The 19381-nt window shown below is 42.0% G+C and overlaps 5 protein-coding genes across 6 annotated transcripts; 2 read left to right on the plus strand and 3 right to left on the minus strand.

Moving 5' to 3' along the window:
* Nucleotides 1–266: 266 nt before the first annotated feature.
* Nucleotides 267–567, minus strand: LOC104000686 (uncharacterized). Its single transcript, XM_009422790.3, has one exon. The coding sequence runs from the start codon at nucleotides 565–567 to the stop codon at nucleotides 355–357; it is 213 nt and encodes a 70-aa protein (XP_009421065.1). The 3' UTR covers nucleotides 267–354.
* A 1284-nt stretch (nucleotides 568–1851) lies between these two features.
* Nucleotides 1852–6032, plus strand: LOC104000685 (non-specific phospholipase C6). Its single transcript, XM_065086569.1, has 4 exons — nucleotides 1852–2026; nucleotides 2134–3345; nucleotides 3705–3881; nucleotides 5424–6032. The coding sequence occupies exons 2-4, from the start codon at nucleotides 2271–2273 to the stop codon at nucleotides 5717–5719; spliced, it is 1548 nt and encodes a 515-aa protein (XP_064942641.1). The 5' UTR covers nucleotides 1852–2026; nucleotides 2134–2270; the 3' UTR covers nucleotides 5720–6032.
* A 3214-nt stretch (nucleotides 6033–9246) lies between these two features.
* On the minus strand, nucleotides 9247–11362 carry LOC135595538 (nuclear transport factor 2B-like). The gene is made up of 2 exons (XM_065086571.1): nucleotides 10998–11362; nucleotides 9247–9578 (listed from the first exon to the last, which is right to left on the minus strand). The coding sequence occupies exons 1-2, from the start codon at nucleotides 11292–11294 to the stop codon at nucleotides 9504–9506; spliced, it is 372 nt and encodes a 123-aa protein (XP_064942643.1). The 5' UTR covers nucleotides 11295–11362; the 3' UTR covers nucleotides 9247–9503.
* A 1129-nt stretch (nucleotides 11363–12491) lies between these two features.
* LOC104000683 (nuclear transcription factor Y subunit C-1) lies at nucleotides 12492–13867 on the plus strand. Of its 2 annotated transcripts, none has more exons than XM_009422783.3 (3): nucleotides 12492–12688; nucleotides 12794–12895; nucleotides 13041–13867. In XM_009422783.3, exon 3 carries the CDS (start codon nucleotides 13094–13096, stop codon nucleotides 13754–13756), a length of 663 nt encoding a protein of 220 aa, XP_009421058.2. In that variant the 5' UTR covers nucleotides 12492–12688; nucleotides 12794–12895; nucleotides 13041–13093; the 3' UTR covers nucleotides 13757–13867. The 2 variants fall into 2 exon arrangements, with proteins under 2 accessions (XP_009421058.2, XP_009421061.2); XM_009422786.3 differs by having other exon boundaries at nucleotides 12797–12895.
* Nucleotides 13868–17031: 3164 nt separating this feature from the next.
* Nucleotides 17032–19174, minus strand: LOC135595537 (acetolactate synthase 1, chloroplastic-like). Its single transcript, XM_065086570.1, has one exon. It carries the CDS (start codon nucleotides 19127–19129, stop codon nucleotides 17162–17164), a length of 1968 nt encoding a protein of 655 aa, XP_064942642.1. The 5' UTR covers nucleotides 19130–19174; the 3' UTR covers nucleotides 17032–17161.
* Between the last annotated feature and the right edge of the window lie 207 nt (nucleotides 19175–19381).

Genomic DNA, 19381 nt, shown 5'->3' on the forward strand with positions numbered 1-19381 from the left:
ACACCAACATCCCGTTCACGTTCATGTTCGACTCCACCACCCTCTCTCTCTCTCTCTCTCTCTCTCTCTCTCTCTCTCTCTCTCTCTCTTTCTCTCCTGCCAAACTCCAACAACGAATTCCATTCCCTCGAACAAACATGACATCAGAAGCAAGAATTTGAGACACTGCAGTCACTCATTAGATGTTTCAAGCATTCGTGGTGGGGATTTCCATTAACTCAAACAAAGATGAAGTCAGAAGCATGGAGTTCATGCACTGCGGTCATTGCAACAACGAAGGAATTAAAAGATATTATTAAATGGAATAGAGAGCAGAGAAATATGAAGCAGCAACAATGGACTCTCATCGCAGGATCAGTGTCCAATGTACATATGGACATGAACGGCGAGGAGGAAGACAGCAACCAGAGCGAAGTAGATGATGGAGTGGACCACGATGGAGATGCCGCTGGTCTGCAAGTTGCCGAACTCGATCAAGCGGCTCTTGCCGGGGGCCTGGAACACGAGGCCCGGCGTGAGAAGAACGAACAGTATCACTGCCATGAACACTGGCCCCCAGTCTGCCATCTCTTCCTCCTCCTCCTCCTCCTCCTCCTACTCCCAATGCTGATGCTCTATATGAGAGGCGATGAGGGGGGGGTAGGGGGTGAGGAAAGTGGTGGAAAGCTTCATGGGAATGGAATCAAGGCAGCTGGGGGAGAGATCCAAAACCCCTGCACCAAGGTCACCACCCACGCCTCACCGAACCACCTCATGTTCTTCCCTGCACTTGCTTGGCTTTACTTCTCCACCATTGTTGTCTCAACCCACCACCTGCAATTGCATGGCTCGCTTTGTCTTCCTCCTCTTGTGGGAGCACTGCAAAAGCGAGTTAAAGTTCTCTCGACCCTACTTAATGCATGCATTTTTCAACCAGAAGAAATCCATATTCTCCTTTTGCATTCGCCACCTTACTCGTGGAAAAAGATACTACCAAATAAATGTCATTAGCTAGAACTATGATCGATGAACGTTATTATACTCCCTGTCACCACCAATATCCATGAATAAATGCATCACATAATTCACTATAACAGGCCGCATAATTGTTCATACATCGATGAGGATGGTATTCTTATACAGCTTCAACTACATTAACTATTGTTTTGTATCTTAACGTACTATTTAGGGAAGAGAAATAAAAAGGTGATGTAAAGTGGAAACCGGACAAAAGTGGGGGCCAAGCAAGGAATAAAAATTGTATACGGCCCATAACGGGCCCATATACGGCCCAACCCAAACCCTCACCTTAAAGTTCATGATATCCAAATACCATAAAAATGTTTAATGAGTTGTATGCCCAATATATGATGCAGGCTTGTGACAGATTATTTTATTGATTCCGAAGAACCCTAGTCAAGATTTCATTCTTCAGAACAGCTGTTTCTTGTCAGCTGATGGCATGGACAAAATCCAGCTGAGTCAGTGCCAGTCCAACTATAACCATGTTGCATCATGTGGTTTGAGTTCTAAAACAATGGTTTGGATCCTCCTCCCCATTGCATTCCAATGGGCGGACTAAGAAATATATATATATATATATATATACACATTTTTTACCTTTGTAAAGAAATAATTAATTAGATACTTTCTTCCTGTACAGAAAGGCTGTGATGGAAAAAGATCAGAGGGGAAAACAGTTGGCCTCATCCGATGTGGGGCGGCACAAGTTTGGAGTTTCCTCCATGAACATTGGCATCCTTCACTGGCACCGTCAATCCGTGGTCTACAAATCAATCATGTGGGCCGCAGAGGTTTCTCACCGCAAGCAAAATCTAATGTCTAAAGAATTGATCTTGTCATGCAATTTCCAGTGTTGGATTTCTGTAATGGCATACTGTTCACTGTTGGTCTCTGTCCTCGTGGTCTTTGACCATTTGGCCTCTTCCTCGGCATCATCTGCTCGTAACACTCCATGAAACCAAAATTAGGCTTTCTCGATTTGTGCAGAAGCAACCTACCCTGTATCGTTCACCGTGTCCTTGCGGTAGTGTCACTCTCTTCCTACTTTACCTTCTTCGTTTGATGCTGCTCTCCTCGTCCCTCAATCTCTTCTGCCTCTGCCACTGATCCATCATCTTGAACTCTGCTAAGCTGCCAGGACTGAGAAAGCTTTCTCACGATGTCTTTGGTGCATAGAAAAGCTCTGCTCCAGAGAAGAATTTAGAAGATCCGTGGAGTTCAGGCAAGATTTCAAAGATCTGTTCTAGCTGCAGAGAGGCTACCATACCATGCAAGGATCCGAGCACCAGCTCCGCGTTCTTCTCTTTCTCATCGTCGCCTCGCTCCTCCACCACCCCTGCTGTTCCGATGCAGCAAGGCGGCCAATTAAGAGCGTTGTGGTGCTGGTCTTGGAGAACAGGTCCTTCGACCACATGCTTGGCTGGATGAAGCAGTCCATCAACCCATCCATCGACGGCCTCACGGGTAGAGAATGCAATCCTCACTCCACTGATGACCCCAAGTCTCAGCTCATCTGTGTCTCCGACGACGCGCAGTTCGTCGACCCGGATCCAGGCCACTCCTTCGAGGATGTCGTGCAACAAGTGTTTGGCTCCGGTGCCGTTCCTTCCATGTCCGGTTTCGTTCAGCAGGCGCTGACCATCTCGCGGAACCTGTCGAGCACTGTCATGAAGGGGTTCAACCCCGAGAGCGTCCCGGTCTTCGCAGCCTTGGTACAAGAATTCGCGGTGTTCGATCGTTGGTTCTCGTCGATTCCCGGGCCAACGCAGCCCAACAGGCTGTTCGTGTACTCGGCAACCTCCCACGGCGCGATACGCCATGACAAGTTCAACCTACTTTTGGGCTATCCACAGAAGACCATCTTCGACTCGCTCCAAGAAGATGGACTGGACTTTGGTATCTACTTCAAGAACATACCCACTACTCTGTTCTACAGGAATTTGAGGAGGTTGAAGTACATTTCCAAGTTCCATTTCTTCTCGACATTCAAGGATCACGCGAGGAGAGGGAAGCTGCCAAGCTTGAGTGTTATAGAGCCGAGGTACTTTGATTTGTTGGAGCATCCAGCGGATGACGATCACCCTTCTCATGATGTTGCTAATGGACAGAAGTTGGTGAAGGAGGTGTATGAAGCACTGAGGTCAAGCCCGCAGTGGAATGAGAGCCTTTTGATAATTACTTATGATGAGCATGGGGGCTTTTATGATCATGTTGCGACACCTTATGAGGGTGTTCCAAATCCAGATGGAATTATGGGACCAGATCCTTTCTTCTTTAAGTTTGACAGATTGGGAGTTCGAATTCCGACAATTATGGTTTCTCCTTGGATCAAGAAAGGAACAGGTATGCTCTTCTGTCTTGAATAAGATCTATTATGGCTATTTACGATCCCACATTCTCAAATAGAAGAGCAAAGCATGTGTTTTCTTCTCTGTATCGTAGTTTAAGTAGTTTCTGTAGAAGAAAGCTAGTTACCTACCTGTAATTTGCTTGTTTGTCGAAAAGAAGGTTTTTTTTCTGTAAGCAGTTGATCGTTTGCCATCATCTGTTTTCCCGAGTGAAATGAACATGGGAGGTCATATTTACTTCGGTGAAATGGTCCCGATATGTCTTATTTTCATGGTATTAGTGGTATTTATTGTTTGGTTGCCTCTCTTGCCATTTGAATACTACTTACAGTTTGGGGGTCTAAATTTGGGCAGTGATGAGCAGACCACATGGACCAAGTTCAACCTCAGAATTCGAGCACTCATCGATTCCTGCAACCATAAAGAAATTGTTCAAACTTAAATCAGATTTCTTGACGAAGAGGGATGCATGGGCTGGCACCTTCGAAGACATTGTGGGACATTTAACCTCGCCTAGAACAGATTGTCCTGGTATGCTTGTTAAAATGTCCTTTTATTTCCTCAACTTTTGGTCCTCTGATACTGCATATAACAGTTATTTTCAGCTTTCGAATAAGTCTGAATTTGCTTACAAGATACATAGAAATTTAGAAGCTAAGAGTAGTAATTAATTTCTTGATATGGCTAAAATTCCAGTGATCTAGCAAGAGGTGTCCAATCCATCTCTGAAAGCTATGTTTTATTATCTCTGCCTCTATTTAATTATTCTGGAGGCCATGATGAAGGTTATAGTTGCTGATCCACTTATCTCCATATATTTGTTTCAACCACTATGAAATAGACAGAACATGATTAAAGAATGCAGCAATTGAATTGACGATTTGTACACGAAATATGCCACTTCCCCTAAATTAGAGCAGCAAGAAGCAATTAGTTTTTCACAAGGTCCTAGGATTGAATCCCGCCTTCGTCACTTACCCTTTGCAAAAAAAGAAGCAATTAGTTAGTCTAGTATAAAAAACAAAATAATGGGAAGATTTAGAAGAATCAACAAGTTATGTTGGTCAAATTACTACAACCTAGTGCAGGGTATCAGATGTTATTAATTATAAGGTTGACCAGTAAGCCCTTTTCATTTAGAAGAGATAAGTTGAGAGCCTAAGGGAGTGACAATCCTTTTCTTTCTTCTTTTTCCTTACTCTATTGAAGGGAAATCTTGCTTGCTATTTGAGCTACAGAAACATACGTTTCCTTTTCTCTGTCTCCTCTCCTTTTCTTGCATCTGAATTTGCTCCTTGTTGTGCCCCGTAAGCATTGAACTAAAGATTTGTCATGTAGCCACAAAAGATCTTTTCTATCGTGGTACAAACTATTCTAAGACATATTATCTTGTTCAGTGAAAGGAAATTGGATCATTACTCCAATATGTTCAAGATGAGCATTTGGTTATTTTCTTTGAACTTTTCTTGTATCGGATTATGAGAAGATACCATATCACCCCGTTGAGTAAGGGTTGCCGCTATGGAATTTGGCAATGACATGTGATGCCCTTGTGCTTGCATGGTTCAAGCATTGGCCTATTCTTGTATTGGCCCTCTGCAAGACTTGATACGAAGCGTGTCGGTATCATCCCTAATGTGATACATGCCAACCTATGTTAATCAATGCTGATTGGCACTGTAGTCCTTGCCACTGTGTAAGTGTTATCATTATAAATTAATTCTAAATTTCTAATTGGTTTCCACCTTGGTGTAAAGAATTGTTGCTACTTCTTATTATGTGTTCAGAATTGAAAAAGAAAGCATTTCATGTTTCATTGTGATGACAAAGAAGAAATGAGACTGACTCACTCATATACTACCAATTGGGAAATTACAAGTGTATTGCAATGCTGCAAGTTGAAGTCCTTACATGTGCTTACAGTATTATACTTTGTTAAAATAATATATCAATTTGACAACTATGACTATTCTGGGCAGATGGGCAAATAGTTTTGAAGGATGCTTTCTGCTCAACTTAATGTCAACAGAGAAAAGTTGTGCTTGATTTCATACTTTTTTTGTCCTTTTGCAGAAGTATTACCTGATGTTCCTCCTCTGAGAAACATCGATGCAAAAGAAGATAGGTTGCTTTCTGAGTTTCAGAGAGAGTTGGCTGAGTTAGCAGCCGTCCTTAATGGCGACTATTTCTTGAGCAGCTTCAGCCATGAAACAAGCAAGCAAATGAAGGTCAGGGAGGCCAGTGCATATGTAAATGGAGCTGTTTCAAGATTTTTAGAAGCCGGAAAACAGGCCATGAGGTTAGGAGCCGATGGTTCAGCTATTGTAAATATGAGGTCATCTCTGACTCGTACAACCAGATCCCCATGACCGAAAAAAATTTCAATCGTATCAGTGTTTCTTCTGTATCATGCTCCCAATCTATACAAAGAATGGCCTGCATCTACTCAGGATTGTCTTCTAACTCAGTCAAGAGAAGAGATGGTCATGAGCGTCTTTCAGAGTGCATGCAACTATTTGTTTTATTTGTGTGTGTGTGTTCCTTTGATCTTGTGCTTGCAGTGCAAGTAAGTTGTCTTTGTTGAGATAGGTAAGAACCGAATGTAATGGTACAGACAAAACTCATATTGAGATAATCGTCGATTGCCTATTGTGCTAGTATGCAAATTGCATTCTCCTTTCATGCCTTCTAGTTTGAAGATGAAAAAGCATCAACAATCTTTAAAGAACTAAAAGTGTTGTTGTTGTCTGCTCAGAAGAGGTTTTTTCTCAAGCAACTTGATACAGAAAATCTATGCTTTATCGTGTACTTAAAACAACTTTGTGGTGAGGACAGATACTTTACAGATTAGAGTTGTGATGATATGATGTCAAGTTGTCAACAGTCATTACAAACAGCCAAACTGTGGCAACTTTTTCTTGTATATGATTACATGCATATCTATACAGAAATTAAGAATCTTGAGTTTCTACAGGATTCTGTTAGTTTCATTAGCAAAACCTTATTTAGAGAAGAAAATTGAAGTCCTTGCTAGTTTCATTGATGATTGTGATCAAATTGGTGAGATGAATTCTAGTTTACGATCAAATGGAGCATATGATTGTCGTGGAATTGAAGTTCTCCTTTTGGTGAGAAAAATGGAATTGGAAGTTTGTGTTGCTGATGCCCAAAGCTAATCACTATCTCTCTCTTTGTTGCAATTCAATAAATATTCAAGGATTATTTACAGGAGAAAGCACAAAGAACTGAGTACACATCAGCTCAAAATGTACAAGAACAAAAACTTGATCTCCTGTGAAAATGTTTGGAGTTTCCTATGAGTTGACTGAGGAGGTTGTCGTTCACCATCTGATGTTTGTCTTGAAAGGAGAATTTAATGACTGCAAACATGAATGGATGATGTTAATATAAGATGACCAAGACAACTATATGGCAGTAGAAACTATAGATGAGAATTCTGCTAACCTTTGAAGAGAAAAAGAAGAATGCAGCTGTCACCTTCCTCACCCTTCTTTCTAGGATTTCTTAGTGAAAATTATAGTGAGGTTTCTCTTTTTCAATAAAAATGTAGGAGATAAAAGTGTTAAGAAGTTAAAGTATATTTTAAAATATTACAAATTAATATCTTACCTTTTAAATAAGATTAGACAGAGTTCCAGGAATTCTTGAAAATTTTCAAATTGACGTCTTACCTTTTAAATAAGATTAAATAGAGTTATAGAGATTAAGGATTCGTATATTTTATTTCTATAAATAGATGAAATTATAGATCTATCCAAGCATCAAGTATTCAAATTATAAAGCTAAAGTATAATAATCATTTAAAGATATGTAAATGTTTTTTTTTTAAGAAATTCAATATTGTTTTTCTTTTCCGTCTTGATTTCTTCTTCTTCTATTTGATTTGATTTTGAACTAGTAGTATCTTGTTACCACTATTTGAGAAAGAAATGTACTAACATATGATTCCTCTATTTCTTCGTAGAAGAAGAAATTTAGAAAATATTAATATTATATGAAAATATTCATTTAAAAAATGATATGAACCTCAAAAATTATCATATGGTAAGATAATGATCACGGGAAGAAGATAGATATGTAGATAGTATGTTCAACTTAGATCATATGATTATCCAATTTATAGCCCATAGAAATATGTTTCTATGATACACTAGCATGAACATGAAGAATAAAAATGAATTTGATCAAGGGGCACAAATCTTTAGGAAGCATCCACATTGTTGATAACATAGCAAATCTTTGTTTTCTTCTTGATGCAAAAAGTAAAAACATTAATTCAAATGCTAAGTCACTGATGTGTCAGAGTAGTTGACAAATATTTTCTAATTAATGTTGAAATTTTAATAGTAACAATTTGATGGACAGACAATTTATGAAGACAAGATTGGGAATCAACCATCCACTAAATCTTTTTGGTTCCAATCATGCATGCATTTTGATGGGGTAAAAAATAAGAAAGCAAATTGAGTTGATGGGTGGATGGGATGAAAAGAACAACAGAATAAATAGTAAACCTCATTGATTAATAGAATAAACCAATGATTTATTCTACTTGAAAATGATCATATCGATTTAAATACAGTTTTTTGGGCTGTCCAAAAAACATTGATTGATAGAATTCTGCAGGCATATTATAAGCCAATAGTTGGTCTGCATTATCTTCCAAAGAAAAAGTTAAATGAGACATTAATTGCTTGTCATATGTTCTAGATATTATTTTTCTTCAAAAAAAAATTGTCCTTTCTTAAAGATATAATTTGGTGATCATGAATCACAATGACTCAAATTATTAGAAAAGGTCCAAATATAATCCTTAATATACTCTCAGCATTCATTGTTGAGGAGGTCTTTAGTTTCTTGGGGCAAATGTAGTCCTTTTTAAGTGAACTTGTTCATGGATCCTTGTAATGACTTCGGACCATAATGTAAGGTTTATTTACAAGAACAAAGCACAATATTTATGATTACATACTTTCTACATATATATTTGTTCAAGATGAAGAAAAATCTTGATGTTCCTGTGAAAGGTTGAACACATAGTATCCGAGTACAAATTTGCTTTTGTAGATTCAACCGCTTCTCTCCAAATGGCTGTGAATAGTTCATAGCAACATCATCTAATGTTTGTCTCCAAGACAATTTCACGAGTCTTCTTTCGCCTCCAACTGTGAAACATACAGAACATTAAAAAAGTATATTGTCAGCACCAAGATTCGTAATACTGTACCATATCGATATTTCGATTTGGGCTCGGTACCGATACGGTACAGTGTACCGAACACTGTAGCACTGCAATACAGGTGCTACAGTGTACTGATGCACTGTATACTGTACTGTAACAGTACACTGTACTGCTACAGTACGGACCGGTACAAGACGGTCTGCATATCGTTGACCTATCGGATCGGTACGTACCGCTTATATCGGGCGGTACGACAGACACTAGTCAGCACATGACAAATTAGAGGAAATTAAGATGGAGAAATAGAAACCACAGTTTACCTTTGAAAACAAAAATAAAGAATGCATGACCAAATTCTGAGGGTTGTCTTCTTCCTAATCCTTGGCTACATTAGTTCTTAGAGGACATTATGGTTGTTATTCTCTTCCTTAAGGAAAGAGAACGAATCTGAAATAAGAGATTGAGTAGGTTAAATCAGTAAGAATTCATGTGAACAAAACTCCAATTTATTTATGATTTTAATAAACATTGATTTTTCTTTGTTTTATTTTTCATCCTATTATTTATGGATGATAATTTTCTTACTTCCTTCAGACTGCATAAATGCAATATTAATTTTCTATTTTTGTTACTGACAGTCTAATATTAAAATGTAATCAAATTTCACTTGTCCATACCAAAACATGCCTGCGGTGAACCAAAAGGCATCATCGATCGAATGCCACAGAATTAACTCAAAAAGAATCTGACAGTAACACAATCCATCGGTTTCATCACAAACACTATCCCCCTTGAAGAGGCAAGATTATGTAGAAAAGGTTCAGTTCCTTTCTCGGAACCACCATCGATGTTCACAACAACAATCTTCTCTAAATTGGAGATCTACTACACAAAGCAGCTTCTTCTCCTGTCATCCAAACACCACACTCCAGACGGTATAAAAGATCTGCTCAGGCATAGTTCAGGCGAAATATGTCATTCAGCACGTAGAAGCTCCCCTGCGGCGTCGGCATCAGATGGAACATCTACAGATTATAATCAATACCACGGTCAGCAATAGGTCATTGATTAGGCAACAATGACAAACAATAACAATAATCTAAACACTATCAGAATGAAAGGTGGTTTTAAGACTAGGCTCAACTGTATGAAGGATTCTTCAATAAGTTCATAGAGCCACTCAGGAATTCTAATATTTGCAGAGAAACATATTATAGAATTCCATGCAGTAGAATAAAAACCAACCAAGCCTATTACTAAATATTCAAATGCATAACACTTCCAAATAATAAGTCAAAGCAGCATAACAGAAAAAGGAAAGCAGGAAAAGAGAGCAAGAGGTAAAAACATGTTTGAACTACAGACACAGAAAATAATCAAATACAGTGGCATGCGACAAATTTGTCGTTGAAGAGAATTATTAACAGGTGCTTTTGTAGGTTTTATCGAGAATCAAGCACCTTCGTGTGAAACATGTATAAACTCCAACATCAAAAAGCATCCAGCATCCAATATAGTTATCAGATGGTAACTGCATATTGTCTACCTCTTTGGAATTGAACATAAATGGTCATTTAGACAGACGACCTCAAGCAGTTTGCGAAATTATATGATGTTAAAAGACCCATATTAATGCTGTTTTGAACACACCTGCCATTGGCCCCCACAAAAACAAACCTCAGTATGGTCATTCTTCATTCTTAACACAAGAGCTTACCGATGAATGAACACATCCCAGTTACTCGAAGATGTCTAATGACCAATATAGTTATAAATTAAATATCACACAAAGTTCATCATATGGTCTATAATAAATCAAGTCAAGGTGTGTTTCAAAGAATCTCTCTCACAAAGATATGCATTTGCTCTGGACATAGAACTTCTAAAATCAGTGACATGAATGGCTATAAAGACAATCTTACATTTACATTGCAGAGAATATATTTCAGATCTCAGACAAGTTAACACTAAGACGATTCAAACGTGTTGCAAAAATTACCCATACAAGTTAACACTAAGATGTCAGTCTGCCTTACAAGGTAATTGAGAACACATTTGCTTCTCAAATAATCATAATTGAGCAGAAGTATCTATAGAGCCTCCAGGATCTCGATCCCATATCTTGTTGCATCGGTGACGGATCATAAAGACTCAACTCCATAATTTTCTCTCGGTGTAAAGACCAGAAAAAGGTGCAAAAGGGATTAAATTTGGCAACCATTGGCCTACAATTGCGCGGACAAGAAAGAACCCTGGATCAGATCATCTTCATCGATCAAACCCTAGAACCATGGGCATGTTTACAAACTAGAAGCATTCGCTTATGTCACCAGATATAATCCAATAAAATCCATAAATTCGTCATGGACATTAGAACACTGAAAGAGAACGAATCATGACGAAAGTTAAAATGAAGCCTAGAATGTAGAGGGCGAGAGAGAAACCTGGCTGAACTTGAGGGGGTGTTGCTCGCCGCCGAGCTGGAGGGAGCCGCTGACGAAGACGAGCATGCCGCCTGAGGGTCCCGAGGGCTGGCAGTCGACGGTGGCGATGGCGTGGGCGCACTGCTGGAAGGGAAGGGAGGACAGTTTGGCGACGATAGCGGCGGCGCCCTGGATCTTGTCGCCCTCGAAGGTGAGCATGGAGGCGTCCTGGTAAAGCCCCCCGAGCGCCGCCCGGCTGCTGTCGAACGTCCGGTAGTAGTGCTCCACGAACGCCTTCGCCACCGCGTCCGGATCCATCACCGCCTTGACCGCCAATCAAAGTACAGGGACGGCAACTCTCTCTCTCTCTCTCTCTCTCTCTCTCTCTCTCTCTCTCTCTCTATCGTATTTGAGTTCATCTAAGAACGCGTATACACGACGCTGGAGGCCCATTTTTATTATTTAGGGCCCATTAACACATAGGTTGGGCCTAGTCTCGGCCTTTTATGTTGGGCCTCCATGTGGACGTCAAATCTCGTGCAAAGAGTTTCTCCTGCGTCGTCCTCCGGAGGAAGGGGCAAGTAGAAACCTTCAGAAGAATTCTCAGTGAGGTTGAGAACGTTGACCTAATTCCGACATCAGAAAGTGCAGAAGCGAATAGCTCGCTTGCACGAAAAACAATTCCAAGCTGCTGCAGCTGTTGTTGATGGAGCTATCAGAGCCAAGAAGAAGAGATGCCCACACAGGGGAAGCTCTTCACCTTTGATGCAGGAACTGTTAAATTGTTCTGCATGCACCTACTGGCACACACCTTGGTTTAAGCAATTGCAGTTTATCTTGAGCCTAATTTATAAGACAGGGATTGTCTACACCACAGTATCATTAATCTCAAACTCTTCTAACTCTGGGTGTTTGATTTTTGTCAGGTTTGTTTCTGCTCGCAAGAAGAGTTGGCCACATTTTCTCCCAATAGAGAGATCAATGTAGACCAGTATTGTTTCCTGTGGTTTTGAAGTCAACACATAATATTTGTATTTGGACTTTCTGTGAAGCTTCTCATTCTGGACAGGCAGTGGTATCCTATCCACCCCAAAATGGAATTTAGCCACTCTCATTTGCAGATGGAGCTGTTCACAGTCACGTCTCTTGTGTTGGATGACTGCAGATCAGAGTAACCCAGTGTTGCTTTGCTCCTGTTTAGATGATGGCAGCTAAACATAAGGGACAAATCAGAGATGGAGGCCGAGCTGTTAAACACATACATGAGGATGATGTAGCAGCAGTAGGCTAAGATATCAGTGGAGCATGCAGTACTAGGCTCAATTCTACTCATAATTTTCTCTTTTTGTCAGTAAATCTCCTCAGAGACAATACAAAGAAGAAAGCTGAAATATCTCTAGTCTACCTCTGCACATAGAAGCTGTGGAGGATGAGGCTCTTACTTCTTAGCAGTCCACATCTTATCCTTTTCCCCTATCACTATATCCCCCACCTTCTCAACCTCATTGAAAGTCTGAGGTCTACTCATTTTAAGCTCACACCTCGTTCTTGCTTCCATCTGCAGGATCAGAGAGCACTGACGCCATGTTGAAGCTGACCCATTCCTCCATAGCTTTGCCACTGTAAAAGAGACAGAAGCTATTGGGGGGGAAAAGGCAGAAAGATTCAAGTCTAGAGGCAGCAAAGAAAGCCTCTTGTTTCCTGATATCAAGGTAAAAGAGATTCTCTCCTGCCAAGTCTGAACCAATCCAGTTCGAGTCCAGATTTCACTTGCGATCTGTTATCTTACGAAGATTAATTGCGTTTTTTTCTGTCAGAAGAATCGATGATGAGCAGTAAAAGACTGTACTTTTTATTCCATTTGCTGCTTTCTTCAAGAATCTGATTCCGTGTGAAGATAAAGCTCAAGATTCATAAAGGTAGAATTGCTCTCCTATCCGTAGCCTACTCTAATATAAGAAAGATTATTCTGTGTCCATAAGAAGTAAGATATTGTATGTTGAAGACATCCCACAACAGTTGGCGAAGAGCTCATGTTAGCTCCATTGCTTATTCTCTTACTAGGCTTGAACACACACAACTCCTCTGAGCTTATACGTCCGGAGAAGGAGCGTAGAATGGATAACCAGCCGCCACACTCGTATCCACAAGCCCCCTTCCATCACCTCCTCCAGCAGCAGCACCAGCAGCTCCAGATGTTCTGGAACTACCAGCGGCAGGAGATCGAGCACGCCACCGACTTCAAGAACCACCAGCTCCCCCTGGCGCGCATCAAGAAGATCATGAAGGCCGACGAGGACGTCCGCATGATATCAGCGGAGGCCCCGATACTCTTCGCCAAGGCCTGCGAGCTCTTCATCCTCGAGCTGACGATCCGCTCGTGGCTCCACGCGGAGGAGAACAAGCGCCGGACCCTGCAGAAGAACGACATCGCCGCGGCCATCTCGAGGACCGACATATTTGATTTCCTCGTCGACATTGTGCCGAGGGAGGAGATAAAGGAGGAGGCGCTGGGACTGGTAGGAGGAAGCGGCGAGGGTGGCGCGACCGCCGGCGTGCCGTACTACTACCCTCCGGTGGGACAGCCGGGGCCAGGAGTGATTATGGGACAGCCTGCGGTGGCCGGAATAGATCCGGCGATCTACGTTCAGCAACCGGCGCAGGCTTGGCAGCCATTGTGGCACCAGGGGCTGCCGGAGGACGGCACTGGTCAGGGGTTGGATGGCTCAGGGTATGCTGCTGCTCCACCACCACCACCCCCGGCGCCGCCCAGTTCCTAGCGAGGAAGAAACATACACAAATGTCGCTTCTCTTCCATGTTTTTGTTGCTTCATTGCTCATGTCCGTTGATTAAGATTTTATGTCATGCTCATGTATATTCGTTCTCTCTATATCGCTTGCATGATTTACCGAAAGGATTTGATCAGCACAGGAATCCAAGGTTCTTAAGGAGAGCTATAATTCCAAAAGACCAAGATCCATTTTGGATTTAGCTAAAGCTCACGTTGATTTCTCTTGTTCTCATTAGATCCGCCATCACTAGTTCTTCGTAGTAGATATGATGCAACTGTGAGAATCTTGACCCTAACAAGAGCATCAGTCTCTCGTCAGAGTAGATCTTCTTCATCGGCATAATTAAGTGGAGAGGCCACAGATTACAGGACCATGTAGGCGTCATGCAACCTAAAAGGCATCCTCCTCAACTCAGTCACATTGTCATCCAATTATTCGTACGAAAGATGGGGGGGGCCAAAAGCAGCAGATTGCTTCTTATTAATCTTGCAGGAATTCATATGAAGTAATAAGAAGTTGTGAAGATAATCTTTCTTCAGTTTCCTGTTGCTAATTCTCTTGTCAGAATGCATGTGTATGCAGTAATTTGGAGTATCAGAAACAATACGAGTGTATGACAGCTTAAAAGAGCAGTCAGCTGAACCTGAGAAAAAGCTGTGGAAAAAGGTGCTCGAATTGATTCTTCTCTACCATTAACGAGTCTGAGAAGATGACAACGAGAAACACGGTTAAGCATATGGATTGGGCATCAAAGTAGAACCAGGTGATGAATCACTGGATGCAGATGCACTTCTCTGTCTGATGTTCTAAGTCTAGCTGACGGGAATTAGATGAATTTTGGCTATAAATCTCAAACTTGGTTCCATCAATAAGAAGATATTTGTTATCCTGCTAAAAAACCCTGGTCTGAGTTACTGCAACAAGTTCAAGGGGATTTATGATGCAGATCAATGTTTAGGACAGTCAAGCATGCAGGATTCAAATAGCAAAAGCATCCATGTTTTTCTTTTCGTTCCATTAATCTTTCTTGTTGGAGTCGAAAAGCTTCGAGTGGTTTGTCCTCAACTGAGTCTTGTTTATCATGACAACATGAAAATAAAAAGAAAAATCAGATTTCCTGTTTCAGTTGGAATCCTCATTGTCTTTGATCACAAAAGAGTAGTGTTTATGCTAGTCCTTCAATTTCTAATCGAATAATAAAGCAAAAACAAAAATGATGGCTCATGCTTTCTGGTGCCATGCATAAATAACTGGCAAGACTGGGTTGATGATGAAGGCCAAGGACATGTCTAATGGAGATGAAAGACTAATAGTTGACTGTGTAAATGGTTATATTCTAGCATTAGACATCAGAACATCCAAACACTTGTTTTTCTTCTTGGTGATTGCCTAAATGTTGTGTGTCTTCGTAGGAGAAGAATCTTATAACTACACATTACCTGACCTCCTCCAAGGTCAAAATGCAGAAAGAACAAGAATTCATACCTGATCCTGAGAGATTGATTTTTCTGATCATATACATTATGGAGTCATGTTGCATGTTACTACAAAATCAGAGACCTGGACTCTTGAGGAATACACACCACCAAGTTTTCCATCTCAAAAGTAAGATCAATGTTAAACCAGAAACAAACAACTCAGGCAACATGTTGAAACAATACAAGAAGGCTGAAGCCATATAGTAACAGGAAAAATGAACTGGTGAAAGAAAAAAAGAAGGAAACTACTGTTCCTTTCATGTGCCAATGCATGAGGGACATGAAGCCTCAAAAATTTCATGCAAGGACTGGGAAGAAGGAAATTTTGGACATCAGAGTCAGATGGTCCAAGACCCAGTTTCTTTCAGATGAGGAGATAAATTGAGAGGCCAAGACAACTCAGAACTTCCACCCAAATCCATATCCTGCTAAGATCAAGCAAGACCACACAATTTTGATCTCTGAGCTGCATCCTTCTCATCCAACTGAGCCATAGCTGTGTAAAGCCAGGAAGGTATACATCAAAGTTCTCAGAATTGATGGAACAGTGGTGCAAGTGGCAGCGTTCATTTCCACATACTAAATTATTGCATCATATTAGAGGAATTGATGGCTCGGCTTTCTGTTCAATCCATCTTGGATCAGGAATTAATAAAACCACACACAGATCTGAATCTATAATAGTTTGAACTAGAATATATCTAGCCTGCACTGATAGGTCAAATTTACATTATCTAAAGATCTACTTGATTTGTCCTAAACAATAATTTTGAATGAAAAGGCTCCAAAACCAATTCTGGAAATTTCAGTCCACAGCAGAAAGAGCATGTACTACATCGATAAAAAAACAACAGTAGGATAGAGAACATTTGAGTTTTCGTTTCTCGAGTTAAATATCTGAACAGTCAGCAGAATCCTACACAAAAATATATACAAACCTAAACAACTCTGACTTAAAACCTTCATTAACCCAATATGTTCTTAAAAATATATATAATAAAAAGGACAATTTCCATTTGAATCAAAAGGACCCAATTCTCAACATGAATTGGACTAAACAAGAACAACTACTATAAGACTGATGTAAAGCTTAAGAAAAAGATCCTAGACTATGTATCTTTTATTTATCCACACAATCTTACTCTTTGTCTGTAAAAATGCAAGAAAACCATGCCTCTGAATTCGATTACTACCTTGTTTATAGTTCATTATTTCCTGGACCAGATCTTTGTTCTCAGATTCATTTAGCATAGATTCATTCAGGTTAACTTAAGAAAGCATGTAAAATAAATACCCAAAGTAAAAGAAAATTTGTTTGGAAAAAGAGAAAGGACAAAGCAGCACATGCAGCTGCAAACCTTTTCCCTGCACGTTTGCTTACATTGATTCATTGGTGCAAGTACACTTGAACTACAAATTCATCCTATCATGACTCAGCCCGATGAGTTAACTAATTCATTACTTGGTAGACTGAATTATTACATGAATCAACTGAAGTAATTTCTGGAATAAAGCATTATAACCACCATTTCTGCCAGCAAAGATAAATCTTCAGATGTTTATTGAGTAAAAACCTAAGTTAGAATCAAGAAATGGAAGCAAAACAATGAAATTCTATTCTGATGGAACTTAAACAAGCAGAAAACTGTTCCAAAGATCATGTAGCAAAATCCGTAAAGTGGGCAGCAAGAATACTCAACAATACCAAATAAGTGATAGCAAACAAAACAAAGAAAAGCTAATTACCAAAATGCACAAAAAGACAGGAAAAATAGGTCAACCAATTCTCAAAGTTCACAGATGTGACTATAGCCAAAGCTCATTGTAACAACACGAAAGCCAGCACTACATATTTCCTGACTTCACAGTTCGAAGCCATAACAGAACAGAACTGATTACCTAAATTAAAATATATTAGTGTGGTGGCGTTCTTCCATCTCCATCGAGGATCATATCCTTAAATGCACCGCCACTAGGAATCATAGGCAACACATGCTCCTCATGTGGCACGATCACATCCAACAAGTAGGGTCCTGGTGTCTTCAGCATCTTCCTGATTGCTTCCCTGACCTCGCTCTTCTTTGTCACACGGGCAGCAGGTATACCATACGCTTCTGTGATTTTCAAGAAATCAGGAAATATCTCACTCTCGTTTGCTGGGTTCCCCAAATAAGTATGTCCCCTGTTGCTACGGTAGAATCGATCCTCCCATTGCACAACCATGCCCAAATGCTGGTTGTTCAACACCATCATCTTGACAGGGAGATTCTCTATCCGAATCATAGCCAACTCCTGAGCATTCATCTGGAAACTCCCATCCCCATCAATGTCGACGACAGTAACTCCTGGGTTCCCAACGGCTGCACCGGCAGCTGCTGGTAAACCAAACCCCATAGCACCTAGTCCGCCCGATGTCAGCCACTGGCGTGCCCTCTTGTATGAGTAATACTGTGCGGCCCACATCTGGTGCTGCCCAACACCAGTGGAAATGATTGCTTCCCCATTCGTCAGTTCGTCAAGCACCTGAATTGCATACTGGGGAGGAATCAGATCCCCAAAAGTCTTATAGCTCAATGGGTATGTCTTCTTCAGTTGGTCCAGCTCTTTCCTCCAGGTGGAAAAATCGAACTTTTGATGAATCCCACTCTCCTCCATCAATGCATTCATCCCCTGCAGAGCCAGCCTCACATCAGCACATAATGAAACATGTGGCTGCTTGTTCTTCCCGATCTCAGCCGGATCTATATCGATGTGCACAATCTTTGCCCTGCTAGCAAAAGCTTCAAGCTTTCCAGTCACACGATCGTCGAACCTGACGCCAAGTGCGAGCAAGAGGTCAGCTTTATCGACCGAATAGTTGGCATAGACAGTCCCGTGCATTCCCAACATCTTCAACGATAGCTCCGCATCGGTGGGATAGACCCCGAGACCCATCAGGGTACTCGCGATGGGGATGCCAGTAAGGTCCGCAAACCGGCGAAGCTCCTCGCTGGAGTTCAAGCAGCCGCCACCAACATAGAGAACCGGGCGATGGGATTCGGACACAAGGCGGATGATTTGGTCAAGCAGACAACGTGAAGGAGGCTTAGGGAGGCGGGAGATGTATCCGGGAAGGCGTAGCGGCGGGTCCCAAACAGGGATGGCAAGCTGCTGCTGAATGTCCTTGGGGATGTCGACCAGCACCGGGCCAGGGCGGCCAGTGCTGGCGACAAAGAAGGCTTCTTTAATGATGCGAGGAATGTCATCGACGTTAAGGACCAGGTAGTTGTGTTTGGTGATGGATCTGGTGACCTCGACAATGGGGGTCTCCTGGAAGGCGTCCGTACCGATCATGCGGCGGGGAACCTGGCCGGTGATGGCGACGAGGGGGACGGAGTCGAGGAGCGCGTCCGCGAAGCCGGAGACGAGGTTGGTAGCGCCGGGGCCGGAGGTGGCTATGCACACGCCCGGGCGGCCGGTGGAGCGGGCGTAACCGGAGGCGGCGAAGATCTCGCCCTGCTCGTGGCGGAGGAGGTGATTGGTGATGGATGGGGAGCGGGTGAGGGCCTGGTGGATCTCCATGGAGGCGCCTCCAGGGTAGGCGAACAGATCGGTGACGCCCTCCCGCTCGAGGGCCTCGACAAGGATGTCAGAGCCCTTGCGGGGTTCGTCGGGGGCAAAGTTACGGAGGAGGGGGACAGCGGTGGTAGCGGCGGTGGAGGCGGCGGCGGAGGGGGTCTGTTGGCGGTCCGCGGACGCGGAGATGGCCCGAACATTGCGGTGGCTCGGGGAGAGGGACAGGAGAGGCTTGGGGAAGGGGACCAAGAGACGGGATGCAGCGGAGAATGGCCAGAGGGAGGGCTTCGAGGGAGCGATCGCGGCCCCCGCCGTAGAGGAGGCCATACTGGGTTCCCTGAGGAGCGAGGGAGCTAGCGAGCGAGAGGCTGGCGAACATTTGAGGCGAAGGTATTTATATCGAGGAGATCGGACGAGTGGCTGAGATTGAAAACCGTAGACGGGAGGGGTATCGTCACCGCAATTGAGTTGACCGCTTCGTTAACCTAATAAGTTCTGAAATGTTTATTTCTTCCTATATATATATTCGAGATAAGAAACGCTAGCAAATGCGACTCGAGCTCAGACGTTCGTCTGATT

The sequence above is a fragment of the Musa acuminata genome, chromosome BXJ1-10 (assembly GCF_036884655.1).
Source record: "Musa acuminata AAA Group cultivar baxijiao chromosome BXJ1-10, Cavendish_Baxijiao_AAA, whole genome shotgun sequence".
In the NCBI taxonomy this organism is placed as follows: domain Eukaryota; kingdom Viridiplantae; phylum Streptophyta; class Magnoliopsida; order Zingiberales; family Musaceae; genus Musa; species Musa acuminata.